Source organism: Pholis gunnellus (genome assembly GCF_910591455.1).
Source record: "Pholis gunnellus genome assembly, chromosome: 17".
Classification (NCBI taxonomy): Eukaryota; Metazoa; Chordata; class Actinopteri; order Perciformes; family Pholidae; genus Pholis; species Pholis gunnellus.
In genome coordinates, this window is record NC_136544.1 from 16,074,680 (window position 1) to 16,102,605 (window position 27,926).

The 27,926-nt window shown below is 43.0% G+C and overlaps 1 protein-coding gene across 1 annotated transcript; it reads left to right on the forward strand.

Moving 5' to 3' along the window:
• Positions 1–651: 651 nt before the first annotated feature.
• On the forward strand, positions 652–27,926 carry mybpc2a (myosin binding protein Ca; the record flags this gene model as incomplete). Its single annotated transcript, XM_079177321.1, has 27 exons — positions 652–778; positions 1,737–1,820; positions 1,963–2,111; positions 3,673–3,790; positions 4,026–4,074; positions 7,154–7,210; positions 7,289–7,461; positions 7,715–7,847; positions 10,284–10,408; positions 13,024–13,129; positions 13,716–13,885; positions 14,835–15,000; positions 15,519–15,625; positions 15,714–15,743; positions 16,521–16,687; positions 16,933–17,092; positions 17,888–17,992; positions 18,149–18,337; positions 18,477–18,611; positions 19,870–20,037; positions 20,408–20,496; positions 22,096–22,291; positions 23,298–23,437; positions 24,602–24,761; positions 25,814–25,950; positions 27,176–27,362; positions 27,640–27,926. The coding sequence occupies 27 exons, from the start codon at positions 652–654 to the stop codon at positions 27,672–27,674; spliced, it is 3,462 nt and encodes a 1,153-aa protein (XP_079033447.1). The 3' UTR covers positions 27,675–27,926.

The window sequence follows — 27,926 nt, forward strand, 5'->3', positions numbered from 1 at the left end:
TTTTCGAGACTCACTCAGGGGTTTTCTCGAACTGGAACATATGTTGTTCTTCTAGAGAAGACAGTCTGAAACTAAAGTAGTTGCTAGAAATGATAATGAAGTTATGAGGGAATACCGGGCCCATAAAATAAAGCGTTACTGAATACTTTAGAAGGGTTTCTTTCTAGTCAAGTAATCCCTGTAAGCTATTGTTTAAATCCCAAACTTCCCTTCCCAGGGTCCAGGATTGTGTCCGGAGTTAGTTCACTATGTAACCCTCATGCCAAACACAGCAACTGTCCAATGTAACAGTGTAAGACTGTAAACATTCAAAGTGTCCCCTGGGTGCCATTCCAGGATCAGCTTCACCCACTTAGCATTCTAACCAAAACCTTTTAAATCATCCTGAACATCTGAACTTGGATCTGTCCTCAGGGGCACTTTTGATTAAAAGATCAAATTAACTGAGCCCATAAAAGCAGAGAGAGAGAGAGAGAGAGAGAGAGAGAGAGAGAGAGAGAGAGAGAGAGAGAGAGAGAGAGAGAGAGAGAGAGAAAGAGAGCGAGAGAGAGAGAGAGGTGCCGACTCTATGGCTCTCTGAATTTATGGAGGCGCATGACCTTACTTGACACGTGACCCTGGATCCATTCTCTCAGCAACAGCTCTCGTCCAATGGATGTCCACCCGGGGCCCTACTCACTCTACTTGATTGGTGGTCCGATGTGCTTCTCTCTGTACCTGCTGCTTCTCCATCTAACCACCTCTTCTTGTAACAAAGAGAGTATGTCCGACCCAGGACGTGAGAGAAACAATGCAGATCATGTACCAGTTAACATCCTCCCGACTTCAGCACAATTAAAGTGATTTTTGCACTTGATTGCTGAAGACTTAACTCATTAACAGTTGTGTGTGGGATTTATTAATTAGGTTCGGAGAAAGAAAGATGTGTTTTTTGGAGTGTGAGAGCACGTTGATTTAGCGTGTGAGTGTTCCTCACCTGAAGTCAAGAGCATCATTGGGCCAATTAACACTTGTGTTCAACAGCACAGCATAGATACTGCACAGACTGACGTGTTCCCCGCTCTCTCTCTCTCTCTCTCTCTCTCTCTCTCTCTCTCTCTCTCTCTCTCTTTCTTTTTTTCCCCCCCCTCTGGCGCAGAGTTGCCTCCTGATGGTAAGAGAAATGAATACGTTGGCGTCTCTGCAAGCGTAACAACTGACAAGCAAACACCTCACAGAGGTTACATCAATTTACTTGCAAAAGAAACAAGTGAACGGATAAAAGAGCCTCTCGTATTTTATCGTTAAGATAAGAGTGGTACAGCCGCAGCTTATGTTCTGTCAGGGTGGCAGAAGATTGCAGAGAGCCAAACTTAATGTGATGTCTTCAGAGGTGATCTGAGGAGTTTCTTTATTCCCTGGGGCCGGTCTGTTACAGGGGGCTCCTTGGTCGCCTGTCATTTATCAGAGGGTCCCAAATGGTTTATGCAGTGTAACAGCAAAGGAATTACTCGCTGAATGGTTTTGACTCACGGAAAGACTGTTGCTTAGTTTTAGTACTTATTAACCGTAGAGAGACAGAATAGATCCCTGAGCTCAGCGGGTGGAATTTAGTGGTTTGAGACTTGAGAATTACCATTAAGAAGACTGCTGATTTGGTGGTTTGCTTGGTCTTCTGTTGTAGTTTGTTGTGTCCAAATCTTGATTTCCAGCTTTAATCTGCCCTCTGTGATTCATCCACTAACCACCCTTCACAGAGACTGTACCAGGGGAGGAGCATCAGCAGTCCGAGCCGAGCGGCATATTCGTGGAGAGGCCGGAGAGTGTCACAGTAACGAAAGGTCAGGCGAGAGGATTCTCCATAAAAGTCCTGAATTATATCCAAAATGAAAGGAGTCGCCCACTTAGTGCCAAATTCCTGTTGGAATAAAGTCAGCTAATCTATTTTAATTAATCACGGTGTCTCATTCTTGTTCCTTGCAGGCAAGAACGTTACATTTGTGGCTAAAGTTGACTCCTCAAGCCTGACGAGGAAGCCAACCATGAAATGGCTGAAGGGGAAGTGGCTGGACCTGGGCAGCAAAGCTGGGAAGCACGTGCAGTTCAAAGAGGTCTACGACAGGAACACCAAGGTGTGTATGTGTTAATAATATAACCTTTGTACATTCATTGTCAGAGAGATTATCAGCCAAGCTAACAGTGCTGCCCTGAGGATGGCGATGTTAGTTCGCCGACCACTTTGGTCCAGACTCAAATATCTCAACAGCTTGTGGAGAGATTTCCATGAAGTGTTGTGTGCTAGAGATATTCATGGTCCCCAGAGGTTGACGCTTCCTCACTTTGGTGATCCTCTTAACTTTACATCTAGTACTACAATCAGATTTAACTTACCAAATACTTTGGTCTATTACCAAATACGTTCAAACTAATGAAAGTCTCATCAGCCTCATACTGTACTTAAAGCAGCGCTGTGCCTCGGTACAGCCTCAGGGAGCCTGTGTCTCACGGTTACTCTCAACTTTTAAATTCATTTGTGAGAGTGAAGGACTGTTACTAACCTAAGACTAATCACTTATTTGACAAAACAACTTCCCCATCCGTTGAATTTCCCACTTCTATGACACAGATACACTTGTTGTGCAAGTTATGCACAAGATGGACACATTTAGTATTCCACTAAAGGCCAACATTTTATAATTTTAAATCATTCTGACTTGCAAAAAGAAGTACACTAACAATCTGGAGGGAATGATGAGTGTTTTATCAAATAAATGATCAACCAGCTGACTAAAGCTCCTTTTTGACCACAGGAACTTTTCTCCCGATGTGGAACTAATGTGTTTCGACTGCAGAGACCGGGGTCTAAATTAAGTTCTGGAGACATTGTACCTCCCAATAACAGTGTTGTACTTCCATAAAGTACAGGAACTCTCGGGATGACCATGATGGATCGAACACGGACACACCGCGGCTTCAACTAGTGTACCGCTTCATACTTAAAACAAGAAAGTGCTCGCTTATTGATTTAGAGCCATTTTAGGACGAGTGCAGAGCATTTGTCTTTGTTTCATTACATGAAAAGTAAAATTAGGCTTTGCTGTTCGCTCTAGAAAGAGAGCTGGACAGCGTGGTGGAGCTGTGAATGAGAGAAATTGTGATTGTTTCACACAGTTACGCAGTTACTTTCTAAAGCACAAATAAATAACCATCAAACACTCAACAGATGATTTACTGTGGAGACAGATTTAGTTCCCGTTTTCTCCCTACATTTCATTAATTACAACATGCATCAGCGAATACTCTGCAGCAGTAAATGTCGTCGCAGTGAGACAAAATCTAAGGTTGCTGCAGAGTGTGTTTACATGTCATGTTGCCTTTTCATACATACATATTTGCTTCATCATCGCAGGTGTTTGGACACAGAACGCAACGGGCTGAAGGAACCTTTTAGATCCTTGAAAAGTAGTCCCGGGACTAGAATTACCAGGAAGTTCTGGGTGGAAATGTGGCTTAATTAAAGATAAAATCATCCAGATGGCAAACCTATATTGGTAAAACTGTGTTATCTGTATATTCTAAGCACGTGTACTGCAGATCTGTGCATGTACGTGTGTGTGTGTGTGTAGGTGTGTGTGTGTGTGTGTGTGTGTGTGCTCATTTAGTTAGCACATCATCCCTCTCTCTCTCTGTCAGATCTACACTTACGAGATGAGCATCATCAAAGTAGTGGATGGAGACGCAGGTGGCTACCGCTGCGAGGTCACCTCCAAAGACAAGTGCGACAGCTGCACATTCGAAGTCTCCGTGCAGGGTAGGTCTGGAGACAGAAAATCTCATTATTGTCATCTTCCATTCGGCGTATCCACCAGTACCATGTAACCGGCTTTGTCAGCCAATAACTCAGTGAGTGTGATACACATTAGGGCCTATCATTTAGTGGCCTAGCGAGGTCATCAGTCCATTATTCCTTTGCCGCTCAAGCCCGCTGTGTAATGAATTAACCTAGCAGGGCTCTCACCAGTCTCTCTCCTTCTGTCTGCTTTCAGCTGCACAAGAAGAGCAGCAGGACAACATCTTGGAGTCGTTTAAGCGATCGTGAGTGTCAGTGTCGGCGAGGGTCTACTCAACATGTCACCCGCCGTCACACTGTCTCCCATATGCTCCTCTGTAGATCGCTGCCTGTGGGCATCTGTCAGTCTCAACGAGTGTCTCCGCCTGTGTGTCTGCCTATCCCTCAGTTGTAGCCGGCTTTGTACAAGTCCGTCTGTCTGCTTTCTCTCTCGTTCTGTCACGTCTCAATGCGTCTGCTGCCTTGGTGTTTTGGTTCACCTGGAGTCCCTCATGGTTCAGCGTCTCATGTATTTCGTCACATGTCTCGGTGACAGTTTCTCAAGGGAGGTTTTTTTTATTTTTTATGTATCTCCTCTTTCCCTCACTGTCTATTTCTGTCTCTGTCTCTGCCTCTGCTTGTGTGAAGTGTATCTGTGTATTCTGTGACTGTGTAGCTTTTTTTAATGTTTTTTTTAATTATTTATTTCAGCTGTTCAGGCTCAGGTTGTTTACTGTATGCGTCCTGTGTGATCGTAAATCAGCCAACGCATTCACAGCGAGATCTTGAGTCTCCATATATTTGTAATCTGTGTTTAAATATATAATTACCTTCCCTCGTTAGAGCACGAGCAGAAAGGCACAGGTAAGATGAGAGACACAAACAGGCAAAAAGGCAGCATCATATTTAGTTTAGACAGGATGTTGGTGTGCTTATTTGCAGAATGCTGATATGAAGGAGAGAGAGGGCGAAGCGGGGATGTTGGTGTGATAAATGAAAAGCGAAAAGTTTGTTAAAACTTAAGTATGTTGCTGGGAAGGTAATGAATGTTTTGTAACACCTTGTTGTGTGGAGGTCATGCAGCTCAACCTCCAAAAAGGTAAGTAAGGGATCCTCATCTGTGTGTTCCTCTAAACATGTATTATACCAGCAAATACATGTGGTCTGCCTCCATTCTTTAGGATGCTCACTCCTATTCACTCCTTGTGTTTTTCATTGTGTCTTTCATATCTGAAATATCCGGCTTTTTTCTCTTCGTCATCGTATTGTCGCTTCGCTGACTGGTTGGCCAGCTAAAAAGCCTTCACAGGGAGACAGAAAAGATTCAGTGCAATAGATACTGTACACTGAAAACAGGGACGTTTTACGTTCAACAGTATTCGTCGGGACTCGGGACACCCAAGTTGAAACTGGGACAATCCCGGACATACCAGGACGGTTTGGGGTAGCAGTGCTAGCTGCGCTAACAGTGCTAACAGCGCTGACAATGACAACAGTGCTGACAGAGCTAACAGTGTTAATCAGGGTTAGCTTATTCTCATCGGAGCGTCCTGGCTCTGTGGGTTGTGAACAACATTATTAGAGGTCGCCGCTGTAAAAGCACCGCTCTCTCGCCCCGGAGTAGTACACAGTGTAAAGCTAGCCAGGGCGACAAGAATAGGAAGGGAGGGCAGTGAGAAAACAGCGAAAACAGTTTTAAAGGGAGGGAGTCACATGCACCCTACGACCGGCTTGACCACCAAGAAAAACAACACAGACACTTGGATTACAAGACACACAGAGGGACAGTGATTCTCTGCTCAGGTAGACATTACTCCACACTATCTTTACATAGACAATAGTTGTTTGCTGCTATATTAATGTTCCGGGTATCAAATATTGCTCCTTTAAGCTTTGCATCAATGCATATCTAAATCACGGTGGGTTTGTTTATCACTCTGCATCGGCATCAGTTTGCATCACTGACACTTGGAGGAAAACAATGTTTGCATTTCAGTTTTTGTTTTCATGGTGAGCATCGAGTTCCTGCAGCGGCAGCTTCGATGAAGTGTTTCTAATAATATGTATGAGCGAGAGAGATGAGCGCGTTGTGCTTTGCTCTCACTGCACATGCTCGCGCCATGAAAGAGAGCTCATTATAGTAATCCCCTGATCCCCATTTTTATGTGAACTCCAACACAACAGCTTTGGAAAATGTGAACTATCAGTGTGGATTCAGAAAAATATTGCAGTTAAACAAATTTAGTGTATAAGTCATCTTGTGTTGTCTGATGCAGCACTCAAGAATCTCTCAAAAAGTAGGTTAACTTCTAGCCGCAGTAGACGGCCAGCATCATTTTCATGCTCACCCGACCAACTGGTGATCGCGTGTTCCCTGAGAACGAGGGCATTATTCCCCTGGGAGAATGTACTTGCTTACAGGATTGGCAAGGACAACATGGATGGATGTTATCCTTGGATGAACCGTTCATCCATACGACAAACATGATCACTCGGAATTGCTTAGAATTTATTGGCATTCAGCTTGCTCTCCGATGGGTTCGTTGAGCCTCAACAAAGCCGGAAAAACTGCAGTGGACAAAAAAAAACAAGCACTCGAGCCTGTAGACACAACTTACTTGTTACCTTGTTGAGCGCTAGAGGGTGACTGATGACACGAGACCTTGTGAATTCTTCTCATTACTTGGAGAGGTGCATGGGAAGGGTTTACACCCCTCTGTAAAGTTCTCAGCATCATGATTCTGCATGAAAGGTTTTGTGTTGAGTCTCGAGTGTGTTCTTCACTGATGGATATTTCTCAGACTTCCACATAGCAGCAACAACTTTATCCACGCTTCACATCATTGGCTCACTTGTGCTGATATAGACTATGAAATGTTTGTTTGAACGTGAGTATTTTGCTTACAGCTTTGTTTGTATCGTGTCTCCTGCTTACATGTGCTCGTCTATTGTGATTTCTGTCTGTCACTTGAATTCAGGGCATGATGGTAGCTTGTAGTCCACATCAAACGCTCTGCTCTATGTTCTCACTCCTCCTATTTTTGCAACTATCTGAACACAGGACGAAAAAACGGTAAGCTTTAACGACAGCCACTAATTCAATTCATTAGAACGCCACCATGTGCTGTTGTATTTGCTCACGCTTTCTTTGTTTGCTTTATAACATCTTGTAATTCATGTGTATTTATAGCTCTGTGTAATGTGGGATAAAAGGGGATGTATTATAATGAATGTATAGTTTCCTAATGCTCTTTTTTTGCTACCCAATTCAGCAGTGTTTTAGATAGCTCAGGTTTATTATCACACAGAGATTATCACCTCAGTTCTCTATTCTTTTAATTCCAGCGGCGATGCAGGTGAGGATGCTGGTGATCTAGACTTCAGTGCCCTGCTCAAGAAAAGGTACGACCATCTACTTCGGGCCACAGACATACACAATAACTTACATTTGGATCTCTAAAACGTGGTTCTTTTTCTCAGGGAGAGGAAGAAAAAGGTCGTAGAGGAAGTGAGTGTGGATGTGTGGGATATCCTCAAGGCGGCAAAGCCCTGTGACTACGAGAAGATCGCCTTTGAGTATGGCATCACAGACCTGAGGGGCTTGTTAAAGATGCTGAAGAAGATGAAAAAGGTGGAGCCCAAGACAAGTGATGGTGAGGAGCGAAGAAACAGGAGGGGTGTTACGAGGCAAATAAAGACTGTGCGCTAAGAGTGAGGCGGCAGGCAGGAAACAAGAGCTGTTTAATGCAGCATGCTGTAAATACCAGCGTTGTTTAAAGGCCTCGGGGGAGGGGGGGGGGGGGGACAACAGGTGGAACGTGTGTTATGCTTACTGCTGGTTGGCACTTATGGATTATTTGGCTGTTAAAGCAGTGGATGAACTCTACTAACTGGATTCTTTTTCAGCTTTCCTGAAGAAGCTGGAACCAGCCTACTCGGTGGACAAGGGCAAGAAGATCCATCTCACAGTGGAACTGACTGACCCCAACGCTCCAATCAAGTGGTTCAAAAACGGACAGGAAATCAAACCGTCGGCCAAGTAAGCAAATTACCACTATGCGCACCGAACAGTATGCGTATGTTGAAGGAGTATACTAGCACACCAAGTGACCAAAATTGCGGTGAAACTGTAACATTTAAATTCTGAGGACTTTGACAGCAAATTGAGACCCTTGCCGCTCCATGAAGCCCTAAAAAGTGTTCGCTATACTAGAAATTCTACAAAAAACTTTAATGTTCTATGAACACTGACATTGTTGTAGTTGCTGCAGCCAGAAAAACAAAAAACAAAATTAGGCAAATAGCAGTGAGACTGGTTGGAGCTTACACACATATGAACACACACTCATTTACACACAGGTGACATTCATCATGTTCAGCAATATGACGTTACCAGTGGAAGCGCGGAAACGCTCGTTTGACAATTCCTTCTCGCCCCGTGAAGGCAAGCCTGGACGACGTTCAAATCAGGGAGTAAAAAGTATAAAACAAATAAACCACAATTGCACATGACATTTTAGGATCTTGACAGGGTAACGAGATATGTCGCAGTGCTGTCTCATTAGTATTTACAACGTTTCAAGCCTTTGCAGCCTCTCACACTCAACCATTAAACAGGTGACGTCAGCTGAGTCCCTGAGGGTTCAGGGGTTAAGGCTTTAGGGAGGACACTGGGATTGGGACTATAAATGACAGAAACTAGGAGACAGTAAAACACTCTGGAGATCGTTGGAACTGCACTTGGTTGTTGCTTATCTGTGGACAAAAAATGCACTTTATCCAAGTTAAAAGTTGTTTCACAGTCAAGTTATGCTGGTGCAGTTCACATTTCATGTGCGTTTCATGTAAAGCTGTATCAGTGACAATATGTTGCTGTATGCACATGTTCACTAGAGTGTTGGGTTGATAGCAATGTTACCGCGAGTTTCCAAAGCAACACACAGCTTAGCTGTTCAGGAAACTCATTCCTCATCGGCGTTGCACATGGCCTGGAAACCCACTGAGATGAGTCACAATTGTTTTTATTAAAAATCTTTAGGAACAAACTTTGTGATTCACATCACATATAAATGTTAGTTTTGAGCCTCTTTAGCCGGCTGAGCTCTCCTCAGCGTCTCTCGCCCTCCACTTTGCTCTTTCCTCTCCTTCAAAGGCTTCTTTTGCTGTTTTATTCAAGAGGGTACAGCTGTTGTGAGTGGTATCTTTTTCAATGGCTCCACCATCTGCCATTTTGAGTCGCTTAATGCTGTTCATTGAAAGTAAGGCACTCCTCTTCCTGTTTGATTAAACAGTTACTATGAGAGTAGTCCTGAACGGAGCCTCCCAGGAGCTTCACCCAGGCTGTGCGCTGTGACCATCAAGAGCTGAGGAATGAAATGGTTTAGGTTTTGCAGAGTTGAGACTGCTCACGTAAAAGGATGTACGTGAATATGGTGAGAGATTATATCATTTATCTAAAAAGAAAAGATCGTTATGTGTCCAGTTAAGCTCTGGTAATTTACTACTCAATGTTGAGATTAGACAGGATGTCAGAAGTAGAAAAGTAGATTTATTCAATGTGCCATCTCATTCATGGAGTACTTTGATGAGATAAAACAGTAGAGTTGTCTGTTCACATACAAATCACGTGTTACTTAGTGTGTCTTACATGTCTCACTTGTTCAGAGACCGTGGCGATTATTAAAAGCGGTAATGTGAAGCGCCACTACGAGACAAAGCACAACTCTTTTTAGCAAACGTACGCACTCAAAAATCCGAAATGAAGGCACAATCTAAGAGCCCAATATAATCTGAATCCCAACACATACATTCACTGTCCAAGAATGATGTTGACAGCGAGGAATAGAGCTGAAACAAGTGGTTTCAATGACCACAGACAGAGTCCCAGCACACAAATTTCTCTTTTTAGAAGGTGATGATGATGTCAACCAAGATGTCTTGGTTGACATCACTTCACAGCTGAATGAACTGAATCTAAAGCTGCAGGACAATTCAGTTAAATTCATTTTTCTAGAATGAAGTGCTTTATTTTAAGAGTCACATTTTTCAAAAGCTTTCTGTTATATAATGTTGTATTTCACTTGAAACGAGAGAAGAACATTGATTTATCATTAGAGTGTGTATTATTTATCATTCATCCAGTTCAATATGAAAACTGACAATAAATATAGTTGAGATATTATTCAATTTAGCTTTCTTTATTTGATTTGACAATCAGTTGTTGACTACATACAGACGTTGATACGTGCGTGTGTGTGTGTGTGTGTGTGTGAGCATATACTGAAGGTCTGCACAAGAATGTGTGGACTCTTTGTTTCGGTCTGTGTGTCTCTGAGTCACTCTCCTCGTCTTCAGGCCTCTCGGCATGTGATTTTTGCTGAAAGCACTTATTCATTATTTTTCACTCTTTTCTCTTTGTCTCTCTCCACCTCATCTGTTCTTGATCCTCCTCGTATAATCTTCCCCCGTCATCCAGGTATGTGTTTGAGAGCGTGGGCAACAAGCGGACACTCACTATCAACAAGTTCAACCTGTCTGATGACGCAGCGTACGAGTGCGTGGTCGGGGAGGAGAAGTGCTTCACGGAGGTTTTAGTCAAAGGTATATGAGTCACTGTCTTTGGAGGAATCCTTCTTTCAGCAGGAAGAGGGTTTATCTCTGCTCGGTGTAGCAAATGCTGTCATTTGAGTGTAGAGAGGCTTGACAGCTCTGTTCCCTTCGTGTGTCTGTTTGTCATCTGTTTATTGCAAAGCTTTTATTTCCACACAGTAGCATGCTGCACCCTGTTGTCCGCTCACTCATCCTTAATGAGTGAAATTCTTCTTTTGTTATTGTCACGTATCGCTGCTGTTGTGCTGTACATATTATTGCGCTGGCGTATTTATCAGAGGTTGACTGATATGTGAGCTTTTGAAGGTCGCTTTGATTGATGTTCAATTTAAATATTAACATCACGTGGTGATAAAAGGTATATTTTATGTTTCATACCAAAATATTCAAGTACAATTATTCAATGTTTCTTGTGTTGTTGATAATGATAATACTAATGCACCACTATCACTTCTCTTGGTTTAAATAGACACGCATTATATTATATTATTTGTCTTCGTCTACTCTGGTGCTTACTGTATATCTCAGTCTCTGTCCTTTGTGTGTGTGAGTATGAGAGGTTTTAATAGATGTAATTGGGTCAACTGCTTCTACATTAATCCCGTGCTTTATTTGTGTGCTCGCTGCTGCCCATCCTGCTTTTACATTATCAGAGGCCAAACCAAAGGGTAAGCTCTTCCCCACAGACACGCAGCTACAGTAGTGCGTGTCTGTTTGTGCGCTTGTGTGCGTTCACTTTTTTCACCGACACAAAGAACGTTTGTGTCGGTGAAAAACATCATTCACGTCGCTGTTTGCAAACATCTACATCAACTACATCAGCACCTTGCTGTTGATTCATCTTCATTACTAAAGGCAGTGGGGAGTTCAGTAGATGAACTAGCAGTCACCGCACTAAAAGAGAACGAGTACTCTGGCTTTTGCTGTGTGTGTGTGACGTGTGTGTGAAGTGAATGCCATCAAATTCAACTCTCACAAATATCTAGATGCAACATGATGTAGAGTCATGTCAATATTCTTACACTAAGTTACTTAATTTTGTCGCTTTGCTTCACTTTTCCTAAACGGTAAGTAGTTAGTAAGTCTTTACTGAAAGTGACTCCTGAAGGTGTTTTTAGCAATGTGATCTCAAGGGAAGGCGCATGAATAGCGTACTATTTCTGAGGACAGTCATGTGTCATACCTATGCATTTAACACCCCGTTCTCATTCCCAACTCCTCACGTATACGGATGCACCGTTGCAGGTTTAAAGAAAACTACTTGCTTATGTTTCGGACAAGATCAATCGTTTGACATAAATTAAACATCGTACGCCAGCCAAGCGGTCAATGTAAATAATTAAACTGTTGACTTTTGGTTTCACACGAACAGCGGCTTCCTGGGTACAAGTCCTGTGTTTGTTTGACCCATCTATCCATCCATCCCGACCTCCCTACGCGCTCTTTCTACCATGTCAACTGACTTTCAGAGCACTTCCTGCTGCGATAATGTGATTTAAGACATTGGGGTGTTATTCATACACTATTTGCTTTGCTATAAGTCATTTGTGAAGTCTGCGTTTCTTCATCGTTTTTCTAGTCGTGTCTCCTCCACATATTAACAAAGGGAAAAGTATTCCTCTCCGTTTTTTTACACAGATAAACCGCAAATTACGCTGAAGACATCAAGCTCCTTTTGATGAACGTTTTGCGAGGCCCGCAGTCACATTGTACATGTTTCTGTGGTTCAAAGAATGAGCTAAGGGTTGAAGAGAATTAAGATGCCCGGAGGAGTGGGGGAGCGGATGCTGACGATGACAAATAGCCGAGGCTAGCAGAGCATCAAGCATCACACCATGTGGTTACACAATGTGACTCCCACCACCTCAGGAGACTCGAGGGTACCTTCCACCTCTGCAAGACGGCTGTGTTCGGTGGCATTGATAAAGATTTCAGGAGTACATCGTGCTCTGTGTGTTAGTCTGTCCTACTTATGGAGAACACTATATGCCACCTACCACCCATCCACAGAGGAGGGAAGATACAAACATACCCAAATTACAGCTGATGTTTAAATCAAGAAATACTATCAAGTAAAACTGTAGCTGTAGTGTCTAGATCTGGATTTTGTTTGAAATCAATAACTCTGAATGAAAACGTGTTTTTCTGATGAAATAATCAACTAGAGGTTCTGATTAATGTCTCATTTTGTTAGTTTTTGATTGCAGATTGCTCTGAGTCATACATTTAACACAATGATCTACAACCATAACTGAACATAACTAATATTGTCATGATAAACAAAGATGTGGATTCACATCCCATATTAGTAATGTAAAGATCTTCTGTGTTATGCTTGATGTGGATCTTGGAAATCAAGACTTTGCATGTGCTAGAATTTAGCCGGGCTCCAGCGATCATTGATGTTCTCATGCACTGTACAAAATAAAAGCCTTACTCACTCTACTCGAACACCAGCTACTACTCATCCTCCACACTTGTTTCATCCTCCTCTGATGTTGCTGCTCGGTATTACTCTGGTGATTTCCTCTCGATCTACTTTGTTTATGACTCAGTGTCACTCTGCTGTTTCACAGTTTGACTCGAATGTTTGTGTTTGTCTTTAGAGCCTCCAATCACCATCACCAAGCTGCTGGAGGATGTTCAGACCGTGGTGGGAGAGAAGGTGGAGTTTGAGGTGGAGGTGTCCGAGGAGGGAGCCAGCGTCCTATGGTGAGCCAGTAAAATAGTTCGTTAGGAAAAAGCTATTACGAAAATCCTGTACGAGTAAACATAGTCAATTCAAAAAATGTTGGCAAATCGTATATAGTAGTATTTTCAGTTGAGGTAATATATGTTTTAGCTGTTTTCTCCTGCCCAGTAGCTTATTACATTGATGTTGGAGTGTTAGAGTCTTCTACATTTGACAGGCCCATGAGAATCTAGTTTCTAACTGTGTAAACTTTTACATAACATGAAAAAATCGAGAAACAAAAGAGCTAGTATGCAGTCTTCACTGAATACGCGTTTGTTCTCAGCAGGACTTAATGATTCTATTCACAAATTAAATTACTTGTACATTTCTTATAACCTTTTTATTGTAATACTCGGCACCTAAAACCCAAAAGTATATCTGCGAAAATGTTCCCCTTCTGCACCATTTTAAAAATGTGCCAAAGCCTTGTGATCCCTGAAGGCTCTAGCCATGTAGAACATTGCAGACATGTCAATCAGCTCTTCCTCCCTCTGTGTGTTTAAGTGTCACTGAAGCGCGCGTGTGTGTGTGTGTGTGTGTGTGTGTGTGTGTGTGTGTCTTCAGGATGAAGGATGGAGTTGAGCTGAACAAAGAAACGGCAGGTTCAAAGTACAGGTTTAAAAAGGATGGGACGAGACACATTTTGATCATAAATGAAGCTACAAAGGAGGATATTGGAATGTATCATGCGTTCACCAATGGCGGAGAGTCGAAGGCAGAACTTCAGGTTGAAGGTACTGGTTCCTCTGTTACAGTCAGAATACATAACAGCAGCAGCAGCAACCTGCGAGTCATCAGCTGCTTTATAAAGTTTGTTTACAAGTATTTCAGACACGGCTCTAAGAAAATTTACACATCAGCACATGTTGATGTTTTCCATCCTGACAGGCATGGGACGCAATAAATTAGCCATTACGCATGTCATGATTGATATTACTTCATTAATCCCCTGTTATCAGTAGTTCATCACATTATTCGTCATGCTAATTTTCTTCTACACCTCCCAAATTGGTGGTTGGGTCCTGTCTTACCCCTCAGACATCAGGCTGTCTCAGTCGTTACAGTCAGAGCCAGACGAGTCTCTCAAATTGATTAGAGCGTGAGAAAATGTCCGTCGTCAGCGGACACTCCAGGTGATCAATATAAACATATACTGTAGCGTTACACCATAGATCGCCACAGAGACATCCCTGAATAAGGTGCACACCAAGATGATGGAGGAACGCCTCATTATTATCATGTCCCACAATGTATTCATTTCATTATATTAAATGTAACATACAAGTAATTTTTTTTGTTAAATATGAAGCAATAACCAGCTACTGGTTAGCTTAGCATGAAGACTGAACAGTGGGAACAGCTAGATTTCAGGAAGTTACTGCCCCCCCGCCAAGTTATCTACCAGCAATATGTCATTTTAACACTTTTGTTTGTATGGATTAAAGTCACAATCTCGAAGATTATTACTTTAAACACAAGAGATATAATGCTAATTCCTCAAACTATTCCTTTTTATTGATAAAGAGGAAATAAAACCTTGCTGAATTTCGTCATGTAATAACATGACTGCAATGCATTTATAACCTATAGATCCACATTTCCACCTAACACTGGTATAGGATGAATTGTCTGCATGAACAAATATCTGCATGTTACTGATCGATGTTGATATCTTTGCCACAGATAAGGAGCTGGAGATTCTGCAGAGCATCGCTGACCTGACGGTGAAGGCTGCTGAACAGGCCATGTTCAAATGTGAAGTTTCTGATGAAAACGTGACGGGGAAATGGTTCAAGGACGGCGTGGAAGTCCAGCCCAGCGATCGCATCAAAATTTCACACATTGGAAGGTATTAAATCAATGTCTGAATGTCAAAAAGGCTGTTGTTTAGAGCTCACTGTCTGAGCCATCATGTGCACACACACACACACACACAGACTCATAATCATATAGCTATCACAAGAAGCACTGTCTGCCACATGGCTTGGCAAACTATTACCAAAGGGTTTTTCAGAGTTATTTGACCTATTTTTTAAGGAATAGGCTGCACTCTTTACACACACACACACACACACACACACTCACACACACACACACACTCATCTGCACATCGTACACACCCCTGGGGTCTGGGGTTTCTCTCAGTAATCCCTCCATCAGAGCAGGAGATACGCCAAGACAACAGCGGTCACACAAGGTGAAAGCCATTTAGTATGTTTCTCACTCTGCGATATTGCCTCATGGAGTATGTTGCTACGGCAACAGTCTAATGCATAATTGCTGGTCACAACAAGTGTTGTCTCCTTGGTAACATCTGGTAACATCTGGTAACATCTGGTAACATGCCCCCCCCCCCCCCCCCCCCAGGACCCACAAGCTGATGATTGACGACGTGGAGTCTTCGGACGCTGGAGATTATTCGTTTGTCCCTGATGGCTACGCGATTTCTCTCTCCGCAAAACTCAACTTCCTGGGTGAGAGCGCCACGCTAAACCAAAACATGAAGCATTTGATGAGCTGGCAATGTGTGAATAAGACTAATTCATATATTTTACCCCTCAGAAATCAAGATTGAATATGTTCCCAAAGAAGGTAAGTGTTGTTTTTATATTTTTTTAATCGCATTCATCATATTTACAGTGTATGCTAGGGTCTATGTGAGGGTGCTGATGTAGTATCGGTCCGATATTCATCTGAAGTTGGATATAAGCAGGACACCTAGTGCCAATGTGATTGAGGTCACTTTTCTTTATTTATGTACTTCCTAGCTTTAATGCTAATCCTGTATGAAAACTGCGATGCCCTGCTAACCAGGCCTGGAGAAAGTACGTGTTAAAAATGCGTTTTAAATAGGAATGTTGCAGTTTTCAAAGTAAAAGCATATTTGCACTATGAGTAGAAAAAAAAAGTAGAAATGTGCAGGAAACAATACTGCTGCTCACAGAAACACAGGAACTAGTTGAATATATGGAAACCAACCAATCAACTAACCAAAGACTGGGTTGGGGTTGAAAATAAGTATGTTTGTTACGTAAATTACGTTAGTTAAGTACCTTATAGTTCTGTAACAAAATTACGGTAAAATAAATCAACATTGACTTGGTTTTACACAAAACATTAACAGCGGTCTCCTGTGTTTGTTTGGCCCATCCATACTCAACTCGGACTGTCTGTATCTTTATACTGTCTAATAATGACGCAGGTGGGTTTACATTGGAGTTAGTTTAAAAGCCCGGTGGCGCAGAGGGACACTGACCAAGTGGCAGTATCAGATGAGTTGAAAGTGAGAACAGGTTGTACAGTATGTTGTGCTTCCCACCTGAATGACCTGCCTCTCCCTGTCTTCTCCTCTAACGCTCACAATGAAAGACCCTCCCAAAATACACCTGGACACCAGCAGCACCGGCGGCACCGGCAGCACCAGCAGCAACGGCAACACGAACACCATCACCGTAGTGGCTGGAAACAAACTTTGCCTCAACGTCGAGATCACAGGAGAGCCGGTGCCCACTGTGTGCTGGATGAAAGGAAACGAAGTGAGGAAGAATAGAGAGGATTCTCACCGTTCACCTCATACACACTCACACACGCGTCAGACACTCTCTACCTTTATGCGTCAATCAGAGCATCCAGACGTTAGTCACTGAGCAGCATAAAAGGAGAATGAAACATGAAGAGTCAGCTGTGACCTGTGGCAGCTGTGGCGTCATGCGACCCTTCTCTCTTCAGCAGTCTGTTTTGTTCTGTCCGTGTCTCTCGTCTGTCCCGCCCTGTGCGGTAGGTGGTGTCCGAGGCCGAGGGAAGGGTCCGCATGGAGTCGACGACGACCTCGAGCAGCTTTGTAATTGAGGAGACGGTGAAAGACGATGAGGGCTGCTACTCCATCATCGTAACTAACTCCGTCGGAGAGGACAAGGTTGAACTCATGGTCAAGATTGTGGGTCAGTGGCTTTTGCTCACTTTTACCTTTTTCACCTCTCTTTTGTTGTTCCTATTCTACTTCCCCTGCTCCTCGGGCTCTGCTCTTGAACGGAGATTGGGAAATGATCAGAAATTAAATTAGTGAAAGATTGTTACCATTGGTGGCATCTTTTAAACCCATAAATCATCTGAACTTTAGGTCCATCCCAATGCCAGCTTACTACAATGTGCGAATCCAAAAGTGTTGAATGTGTATTGAATATTCAAATTTGAACAAAATTTCAAGCTTGAGCTCGATGATCTGCCTATATTTCTGTAAAGGTTATCATGGTGCATTTAAGCAGTTAAAAGTAAGAATTGACTGACATCGCATCGTATTGAAAAAAGCCTTGGAACTAGCGACTGAAACAATGTTCACAATGTTTACTGAGATAACAAATCAAGGGAGAAGTAGAGTCATGTTCTCATAGACTTCTATACAATCAGACCTCAGACAATCAGACTTCTTTTTGCAATCAGAGGAGTCGCCCCCTGATGGCCATTAGAGAGAAAGCAGGTTTAAGGTACTTGTGCATTGGCTTCACCTTTCAGACCTGGAGGTCGCCGTCTGATAACTAATGGCTGGAATGTTGTAAACACAAAACTAAAATATCTACAACACTAGATCATGCTTCAAAAAACGTTGCCGTTCTCTACGGTAAGCAACGGTAAGCAATGGTAAAATCTCACTTCTGTCATACTCATGCCTTCTCTTTCTTCTCCCTCTGTTTTATCTTTCACCTCTTTCCATTTACAACTGCAACCTGCCTCTCCAGATGTGCCCAACCCTCCTGAGAATGTCATATGCACATCAGTTGGCGAGTACTCTGGCACGATCACATGGGACCCTCCCGCATTTGATGGCGGAGTTCCCATTAAAGGTAGCCCTGAAACTTACACAGCGGCTAATGTTCACATCTTATTTCTCCCTCCCCCGGAGAAAACAGCAGTTCAGTATCCAGTCTGTGTAACACCTGTGAACTCCTTTCTAAAGAACACAGATGTTTTTGAATGACTCCCGTATGTTGTTCCTCCAGGGTACCTGATGGAGAGGAAGAAGGTCAGCTCACCCAGATGGACCAAGCTCAACTTTGATGTTCATGAGTCCACCACATATGAGGCTAAGAGGATGATTGAAGGTGTACTTTATGAGATGAGAGTGTTTTCGGTCAACAGCATTGGCATCTCTCAGCCCAGCGCAACCTCAAAGCCCTTCATGCCCATTGGTGCGTTGCCATTTATCATTAGTAGAATGGTTAATTAACAGAGGCTTTTCACACAATGCTCATTTTGAGGCAGCTTAACCTACCTCCCATCCCATTTACACTGGGTATTAACGTATTAATTATCTCCTGTCTCTCTCAGCCCCCACCGGCGAGCCCACTCGTCTCGTGGTGGATGATGTGACAGACACTACCTGTGCACTCAAGTGGCATCCTCCAGAGAAAATCGGAGCAGGCGGCATCGACGGTTACATCATTGAGTACTGCAAAGAAGAAAGTAAATATACGCCAATTGTTTGGAACTTCATTCTAAAGACCTTTACACACAGCGGAAGTTTAATTTGTGCGATTACATTAATATGTTGTTTTAAAACTGTTGTTTTTGTCATAAGGGAATATTACGCAGCAAAAATGCACAGTTAGATAGTTTATTAAAATAACTTATAGGCTATACAACAGTTTACCTCAGACGGACTGCCAGAAGCTGCTCTGGGTAGTTGTTCCTCTGCCTGCCCAAATCACTTTGAATCTTTTATTAAAAAGTGCTGCATCTGCTGCAAATTCACTTCGCTGCTGGAGTGACTAGATTTGATGTGAAATATTGGCAGCGTAGTATTTTGCATTTTTGTCCCACACCCGGTGTGTAAAGGCCTTAAAGGCCTTTTAGAGAGTTTATACACTGTAACTAATGTAAAAGTTAAAAGAAATTGGTTATTAATGATAATTAGACCTGTATTATTAAGGACAGCTTTTGGGTTTCAAGGTTGTGAAGAATGCATTTGGTTGATGTTCCTTCTCCTCCAGCGTAACTGTCTTGGTCCCTTTTGCTCGCTAACAAGACAAAGCCGTGCTCACGGAGGAAACACCAGCCCAAATAAACCTGGCAACTGCTCCCTCAACTAGGGACTCCCAAATCACACGACGTAAAGGCGGGTCTGTCAAGGACCTCCAAAAGAGAGCAATAGTTTGCAGGGTGGTGTCTTTTTTTTTTTTTTTTTTTACCAAAACCAAAAAAACAACAGCAAAAGTGTACAAAAGCAACCAGGCAGTACTTTCAAGACCAAAGAGCACAGCATTAACAAATTAGTTTGTGAGGTTACAGGTTATATAAAAAGCAACATTCTTGACTACATATCTACAGAGTAGTATTTCTCAGTCTTAGCAAGAGCCTCAGTCTTTTGGTAGTCGCCATTTGCATATTCAAGACCCCTTTTTCAAGATTCCCATTTTATAACCAGCCGGCTGGAATTGAAGAGTTTGCTCAAGGCAGTGTTTTCAACCAAAGCTGGTAAAATCTGTGAGAAATGAGTCTACTTTTGTCTACTTCCATCTGAATGCAAGGACCCGCTATTTCACAAATCACTTTGAATTGTGAGCCTTAAATCCCCCGCGGTTTTCAATGCTAACAGCATAATGTGCAGCACAAGTATGGTCAGTTAGACACACCTGATTCCTGATCAGTTTCTCAACATTATCCAGAGATCTCTGGATTGCTTTTGGTTTTCTAAACTGTTCCTTGACCGCTCATTCCTCAGGTGATCAGTGGGTGCAAGTCAACGAAGTACCAGTGGAGGATAACCACTACAGGGTGAAGGGTCTCCCAACGGGGGAGAAGATGCTGTTTAGAGTTGTGGCGGTCAACATCGCTGGGCGCAGCCCCCCCGCCACTCTCTCCCAGGCCGTCACTATCAAAGAGCTCGTGGGTAAGAGAAGAAGCTGTCGTGTTTTACAGAAATTCAACTGAACGTTCGTAGTTTGAAACGGACCACACTGCTCTGCGTTAAAGCTCTAACATCTTCCAGCTTTGGTACCAGTCAGTTACGATGTTCAGCCACTGTTCAAGTACAAAAAACAACATCTAATTAATAAGCTTAGCAGTGGGTCTTAGCTGTTATACATGGATTATTTATTAACCACATCTTGCATCCAAGAAGGAATAATTGTGTTTTCATATCTCAGTAATTCACACGTAAAAGCTGCACATGCTTCTTACATATGTACAGTCCTCCACACCACCCACTCAAATTCTACTTATCTTTTCCTTCTCCGTCTCTCACGTTACCACCACCCCAGAGAATCCAAAGATCCGCTTGCCTCGCCATCTGAGGACCAAACTCGTCAAGCTTGTGGGCGAGAAGGTGAACTTGGTCATCCCCTTTCAGGTTAGTCTGAGTCTAGCCAAACTCCGGCTTTTCTTGTTTTAGGAGATTAGATTTTTGCAAAAGCAGAGAAAAACTTGTTACGCCAAGAGTGACAATTTACTAACTCTGCCTCCACATCAAACTTTTACTAAATGGCTATTTCAGACTCTGAAGCATTTATAACAAAGTCCTGGTTGCACCGACAAAGATCCTTTTTTAAACCTGATCACGGTTTAACTTTAAATCGCATTGCACCAAACTTTGAAACTATCTTAAAATCAAGAAAGATCTAAATTAAACCCAACAGCCAAAACAGGCTGATCCCAAAACAGCAAAACAGGAAGTGACATGCATGACATGGCATGCAAATGTTTTTATTTTGATTTGGGTAAGCAATCATCTCCATATTGAAGGAATTCTATTTAGTTTAGGTTTAAACTTGGATTTACTAAACAGAGATTTGTTTTTGTTTGTGCAACAGTTCTGCTTGATTATGAATCTGTATCTACTCATTTTAAACCTTTTGCTCTGATTAGAACTAATCAGCCTAACTCTAAAAAAAGACAGTAGAGTTTGGACATAAACCTTAAAAAGCCACACCATAATCCACACAAAATGGGTTATTTGAAGTATAAAAAGTAAAATGGACCAAAGGCACAGGCAAGAGATATCAGCAGCAGACAACCTGCTTTGATATATGGTTGCTCATTTCTGTATATCAAATGCACTTTTGGATAGGTGAAATAACCAAATGCTTAAGATTCCCATATGGCTCCAATGTGATGGTTTTGTTCTTCTTGTGAAATGCAAATCAGATCATTGAACTTTGCAGTAAAAGAGAGGCCACAGGGAGCGTTACAGCTTCTTTAAAAAGAACCTGCAACATGACATTGGTGAAAAGAAGCTAACCATAAGTAGCAAAGGGGAAAGCATTGTTACACATAAAAACAGACAAGAAAAAGGGAGCCATTGCTCTGCTTGCTTTTGAAGAAGCAGATGAAAAGCCTGTTCTGAGACGGAGGACGTGGCTACGCGATGCTCTCCTGGGAGAAAGGAGCAGCCACGGCTCTGTCATCTTATCCAAGAGCTGGACGAAGAATGTTCCAACTGCTGTTTTCACACTGAGGCGATATGTGGTGTAACTAAAGCTGAGACATGTTTACCTGGAAAAGGACGCCCCAAACTATTTCACTGCCAGAACATGAAAGACATCGTCGCAAATGACTAAAAAAGGCAGACGCGTTTGGAAAAGTTCTCTTGAGATTGGATCGTGTGTTATACTGTTCAAAACTTCAGAATAAGTTTCTCTAATAGATCAATGAAAAATATGTAAAAAAACTAAATAAATCGGGGCACAAAGAATTAGCTATGAATACAATAAAGAAGTAAACAAACTAAAAAATAGCAGTAGTAAGGGGGCACCATGGATCAATACATGGGGTAGTAGTTTCTTCCTTTATATACACCAGTCATATATCATATCATTGTTACCTCCATAACTAGAAGCCCAACTGACAAACCTATTGCACCATGTTATTCTGTTATTTCAAAAGTTTTGTTCCGCTCTAAATATTTCCTCCAGTGCTTTATTTTGATTCCTTTTGATAACTCTGACCGCAGGGTAAGCCTCGCCCTGTCGTGACCTGGTCCAAAGATGGCGTCCTCCTGGAGGACAACACAGTGGGAACTCGCACCAGCGAAGTGGACACCATCCTCTTCATCCGCTCGGCGGAGAGAGCCCACTCCGGGAAGTACACGCTGTCCGTTCAGATTGAGGACATGTCGGCCAGCGCCGACGTGCACATCCAGGTTGTAGGTCAGTCCCGTCTCGGCACCAACCTCGGCTGCACCTGTGGACGCACACTCGTGCTGCCTGTTCCCTCATTTAGATCAGAACGCCGTGCGTGTGCGGTTCATACTTCACAAGTTACACGATTAATAACCTGTTTGGAAGGGGGATGATGGCTTGAGCCTAAATCTGTGACATGTCAAGAGTTTATTTTTTTTTAAATTTGATGATAATTCCTCATTTCATACTCCCAGGGATCTGTGGCTCAAAGTAGCAAATCATCAAAGCGCTGATTCCTCTCTCCGGTTTAATCCTGGCTCCTGCACTGCCACCGCGGCCGCCAGCTCATTCCTCATTTTAGGGCTCGTCTCCCCGGGTCAGGGTGTCGGGCGGATTATTTGCCGGGGCTCCGCTGGGATTATGTGCGTGTAGACTGGGATTAGGCTTGGATTTTGAGGGCTACTCTGTCACTTCCTCTGCTGAGAAGGTTGAGCTAATGAGAGGCTGCAGCTCTTCTGATCAGCAACCCTCTCAGCTGATCTGTCACCGAACACGGAACGGGAAGGATTAACGGGCAGAAACAGCAGCGCCGCTCAATTTCTGTACTGTACTCCACAGAGGAGAGCGCGCAGAGCAAGATTAATGACAAGTACATTACGATGTTCTACAGTAGTTCTGTACAACGCAGGCCACACAGAAAGATCGATGATAAACACACTGATTCTTCTGCTCTGTACTATTTCTCTGTTTGGCAGTTCTATACCAACACAGTTTTTTCTCGTAATGTATGCATCCCCACCTTTCCTTGAACCGTTGTCTTGTGCTCTGCTAATCTGTCAATCTTTGCCAAGTCTCTACCCCTGCGAATGTTGATTTCTTTCTCTCTGTGGGTCTTTCCTGCTCCAGTTTGTGAATCTCTCCATCTAAAAGCTTGCCTACATCTACACAGGAAGGGAAGACAGTTAGTTATCTCAACCAGCTCTGTAACAAAATCCTCCTACTCTGTATCTGTCTCATCTCACAAACCCACCAGAAAAGCCCGGTCCTCCCGTTGCTGTGCGTGTCGTGGATGTCTGGGGTTTCAATGCTGCGCTGGAGTGGAAGCCGCCCAAAGACGACGGCAACTGCGAGATTATCGGCTACACTATTCAGAAGGCTGACATGAAGACTAAGGTACGCGAGGGCTGTCACAGAAAAAAAAATCGAGTTGTTCCTCAAAGCCTAATCCTTAACTAGACATTGTCTGTACAAGATTACAGTAAGGCAGTTCCTTTACAGCTTCACCTTCAGCCACAAAGTTTCTGTCTTTGGTGTCAAATCCAAAAGGCTTTCTCACATTACTTTTCAGATGGTTTGTTGTCACGAGTATCTGCTCAGCATGACATGCTAGTTTACTACATTTTGCATTAACAAGAATAATACAATAATCCAGGTAATAAAACAGACACGTTTATGTTAAAGGGTGTTAAAGGTCGTCAGTGTAACTTTACTCTCACTAAAAGTGCTTGTTTTTGACACTGGCAGGCTCAGATTTGTATTATAAATGTCTGACATTACGTAAAGGAACCTACAGAGAAATAAGACGGTCTGTTTGATAAGGTGGCCAAGATCCGCTCAAGGAGAAGTCTAATTGTGAAATGTCAATATCTGAATACTGTGGCTCATATAAATAGGTGACGGACGGCCATCTAAGACCTCATCCACAGTGTTGAAATCGTCTAAATATTCAGTTATGCTTTTTTTACTCCAACAAACTTGAGATTTCAGAATGAGATTTCTCCTTGAGTCGCACACTTTTGAAAGCAATCGGAGCCTGTCATGGCAAAAAGAAGAACTTCTAGTGGACGTGAATGACGGGAATTACATTGCAGCCCTTAAGTGGCTACAGCGTTCTCCCTCATTACTGGGGCAAGTCGTTACTGTTATTAGTCAGGTAGAGACAAAAACATGGGTAAAGAGGGTCCAGGTTCCCCTTTAAAACTGCAATCTTCAGTGAAGACACGAGTGAGAGTGGACCATGTTTTTGTGGCACAGATTGGTGTCGTGTTTTGGGGCAGAAAGCGTCCAGTGTACCTTCATGATTGGTCCGAGTCACGGCTGCTAGAAGATTAGTCACAAACTGCAAAGCCTCACTCTACCGTCATGGTCATTATGTTGTATGAACGGACAGGAAGTTGGACCAGAAGAACAAGGATGCTGGGGATAGGACATTTTTCAGCTTATATAGTTCTCAACCTCAGCTATAAGCCTCTTTCAACCTCTGCTTCTCCCCTGTCTGTCTGTCTGTCTGTCTGTCTGTCTGTCTCTCTCTCTCTCTCTCTCTCTCTCTCACATCAGGATTGGTTCACGGTCCTGGAGCACAACCGCAGGCCCGGCTGCACTGTGTCTGAACTGGTCATGGGGAACGAGTATTCCTTTCGAGTGTTCAGCGAAAACGTCTGTGGCCTCAGCGTCGAGCCTGGCATCAGCAAGAACACCGCCATCGTTACCAAAGAAGGTAAGGAAATCCCCACAGGGCAACGCACGCTGTGACGTGATAGCACTGCTTCTGACGTGGGCTTCAGTTCAAACATAAAAACAACCATTATATTATGTAAAGCGCACAATGCAGAAAAGAGAAAGGTATTGTGGTCGAGATTACACAAGCAAATACTAATAAAAGCACAAACTTATACGATTTTCAACTATAGAGCACAGTAATAACTTTAGAACAGTGTTTGGCTGTGATTAATTACTTGGACATCATTTTTAGGAAGATTAATTCACGCTGATTATATTTAACAGAAATATTCTTTGACAGAGTGTTACATAACATTTAATACTGGCCGCGGATTATGAAAGCAACTAGGCTGGGAAATTAACACCTGCCACCAGCCAAATGCTGTTGTTGTCTTTGCTTACTCCACCAGAAAATGTGGCAGCCAACCAGACACAACTCTTTTGTGTTCCAGGCACTAGTCTGGCCTATAAAAAGTGTGAGGATCGTTGATTATAGTACCCACCTGACTTCATAATGAAACACTAGTCAGTAATCCGCAAATTGAAATTGTTGCTAGTGTGTCAGCATGTGGTATTAAAAGGCAAAACAATCCCAAAGCAGTGGAAAGACACAACAGTTGGTGACTGATGAAGCATCTCGGTGGATGTTTTTGCACAAATCCTTCAACAGATTTGCCCGATGGGCGGGGTTAAGACACAAGACGAGGAAAAGTATCAAGGATGCACAAAATTGGGAAATGAGAACCTTATTTTCAGAATATTCTTGAGCAAATACAAGCTTTCATCACAACCCATCAATGGGTTAAAGGGTTGGATATCCATTTTTAATACCATGGAACTAATTTACCTCATGTAAGGAAACTAGAAACGTCCTCCGACGCCACCTTAATGAAGGCAGGGTGACTAAGTGTTTGGTGAATAATGCATTCTGTCCTGGAGAGAGTTTTAATGAAAATGGACCTGAAGCTCACACTGGTCTGCACCTCGCTGTGTTTGCGAAATCAAAGTAAGAAATAAATTGAGGCATGTTACACTTCTCCACCTGCCCAGGTTTGTCCCGAAACCGCCCACCTTTCATAGAGATGGATGTGAACCATTCTCCCAAGTTCACAAAGCCCCTGGTGGACAGATGTGTGGTTGCAGGTTATGCTGCAGCCATCAGCTGCTCTGTCCGTGGCTACCCCAAGGTATTTACTACTTTACATTAACAAGTGTGTGTCACTGCAAAACATTTTAAAGTTATATATTATTCAGTTGGAGATTGTCAAAGCTGAGGTTCAGCAGCAGGACTACACATCAGAGACTACTCTTCTAATTCGCTCCCAGCGTTGTTTCTGCAACAAACTCAAGCTACCACTAACAACTAGAGCTGAAATTCATAGAGACTTTAGCGGTCTGAAAAGTGAAGCCAATGCTGAAGTTCCTTCAACTTGCACTCTTTCTAATGGCAATCAGGGCGAGACTAACTTGTGATTGACAGGTCTTTAAACCCTTTCACAGTGTGTTTTCGTGTCATGAATGTTTTGAAAATGTCTTATTCAGCGTTCGGTTGTGCTTAGCTCTACCCTCTCGTGTCACTTGGTTACAAAAAAGCCAAGATGGTGAACTTGAAGCTTCTTAACAGCAGCCAACAAACTGATGGGTGACGTCACTGTGACTACATCCACTTGTTATATACAGTCCATGACCTCACCTCCTTTAGCTGACCATGTCATCCCATCCACTGAGTTCACCAAGCTGCTGTTTCATCAGCGATACTGATTGCAAGTTACACATTTTACTTTTGTCCCTCATCTTGACAGCTTCCTTCCGTCTCTGTCACTGGCATAATACATGCCAGGTTCCTCGGACAACCCTAGTATACTCCCGCCACCCCCATCACAACAATTTTACTTAGGCAGAAAATACTTCAGCCATAGCTAAAACCTACTCTTTTATCACCATTGACTGTCATTTAGCATAGAAATCTGTGGAATATATGCAATGTCCCTACTGTAACTTGCAAATGAGTAAACTATACGTTGCAGCGCTGCAGCACCACCATCCTAGCTGTGCTGGCTGCTGATAGATCTCATGCTTTGCGTTTCTAGAGGGAGCATACAAGTCTTGAGTGTCAAGCAGCCAGTGTAGAACAGTCAGAAAGATTTTGATGCCTTTGCAGCAGGAATGTATTTTTATGTCTGACGCAAGAACAGAAGCTGGAGCAAAAAGATCTTTCACACTTTTGATTTTTTTTATCCCTCGGAATCGGCAAAGATTTGTCAAGCCGAAATGTTGACCTAATTTCACCTCTCCCTCTGCTCTCCTACCCTCCCAACATGCCTCGCTCTGTTTGTGCGCTCCCTCCTCCTCTCCTCTCCTCTATCCCGCCAAATGTGCCTCCTCCTCCTCCTCCAACACGCTGTGCTTCAGCCAAAGATCATTTGGATGAAGAACAAAATGATCATCGGTGAAGACCCCAAGTTCCTGATGCAGAACAACCAGGGCGTGTTGACTCTGAATATCCGCAAGCCAAGCACGTTCGATGGGGGCAAATACTCCTGCAGGGCCATCAATGATCTCGGGGAAGACGAGGTGGAGTGCAAGCTGGAGGTTCGAGGTATGCTGATCGTCACTTCCATAACACCCGTTTTCAAAGCAGCGACTCTTTGCTAAAGCTCAGCGTGACAAATCTCCATCTCCTCAGTCCTTTGACTGATCTCTTCTTCTCAAACTTCAGTTGAAATTGTAGCCGCTTGCGCTAAAAATAAATCACCTTATTGTATTTGTCAGTTAAAGTTTCGGAGCCACAGATGACTCTGAGTGCTGTAGTTTCTTTAAACAGGATGATCTACTGGCCTCTCATGCTGATTTAAATTTCTCTTTTTGCTCCCCAGTTGTACAAGAGAAAGGAGTGGAGGCGAAGAAATGAGCGACAGCGCGAAACAGCAGAGGATACAGTCGAACAGGAATAGTAATGGATTATGTATAATGGGATAGTCATGAATAAATATGATTAGAATAGATCAACCCCCCCTTCTTCCTATACGCTTGCCTCTCACCGCTGCTGTGACGAATGCCACATCAGTAATATGCCATAAATTCTTACAGCAAGCTGCCACCTCGTCACGTCCTGACTGAGAGTATAGTGTAGTAGCACTGCCCCGCTGTGACCACACACAGA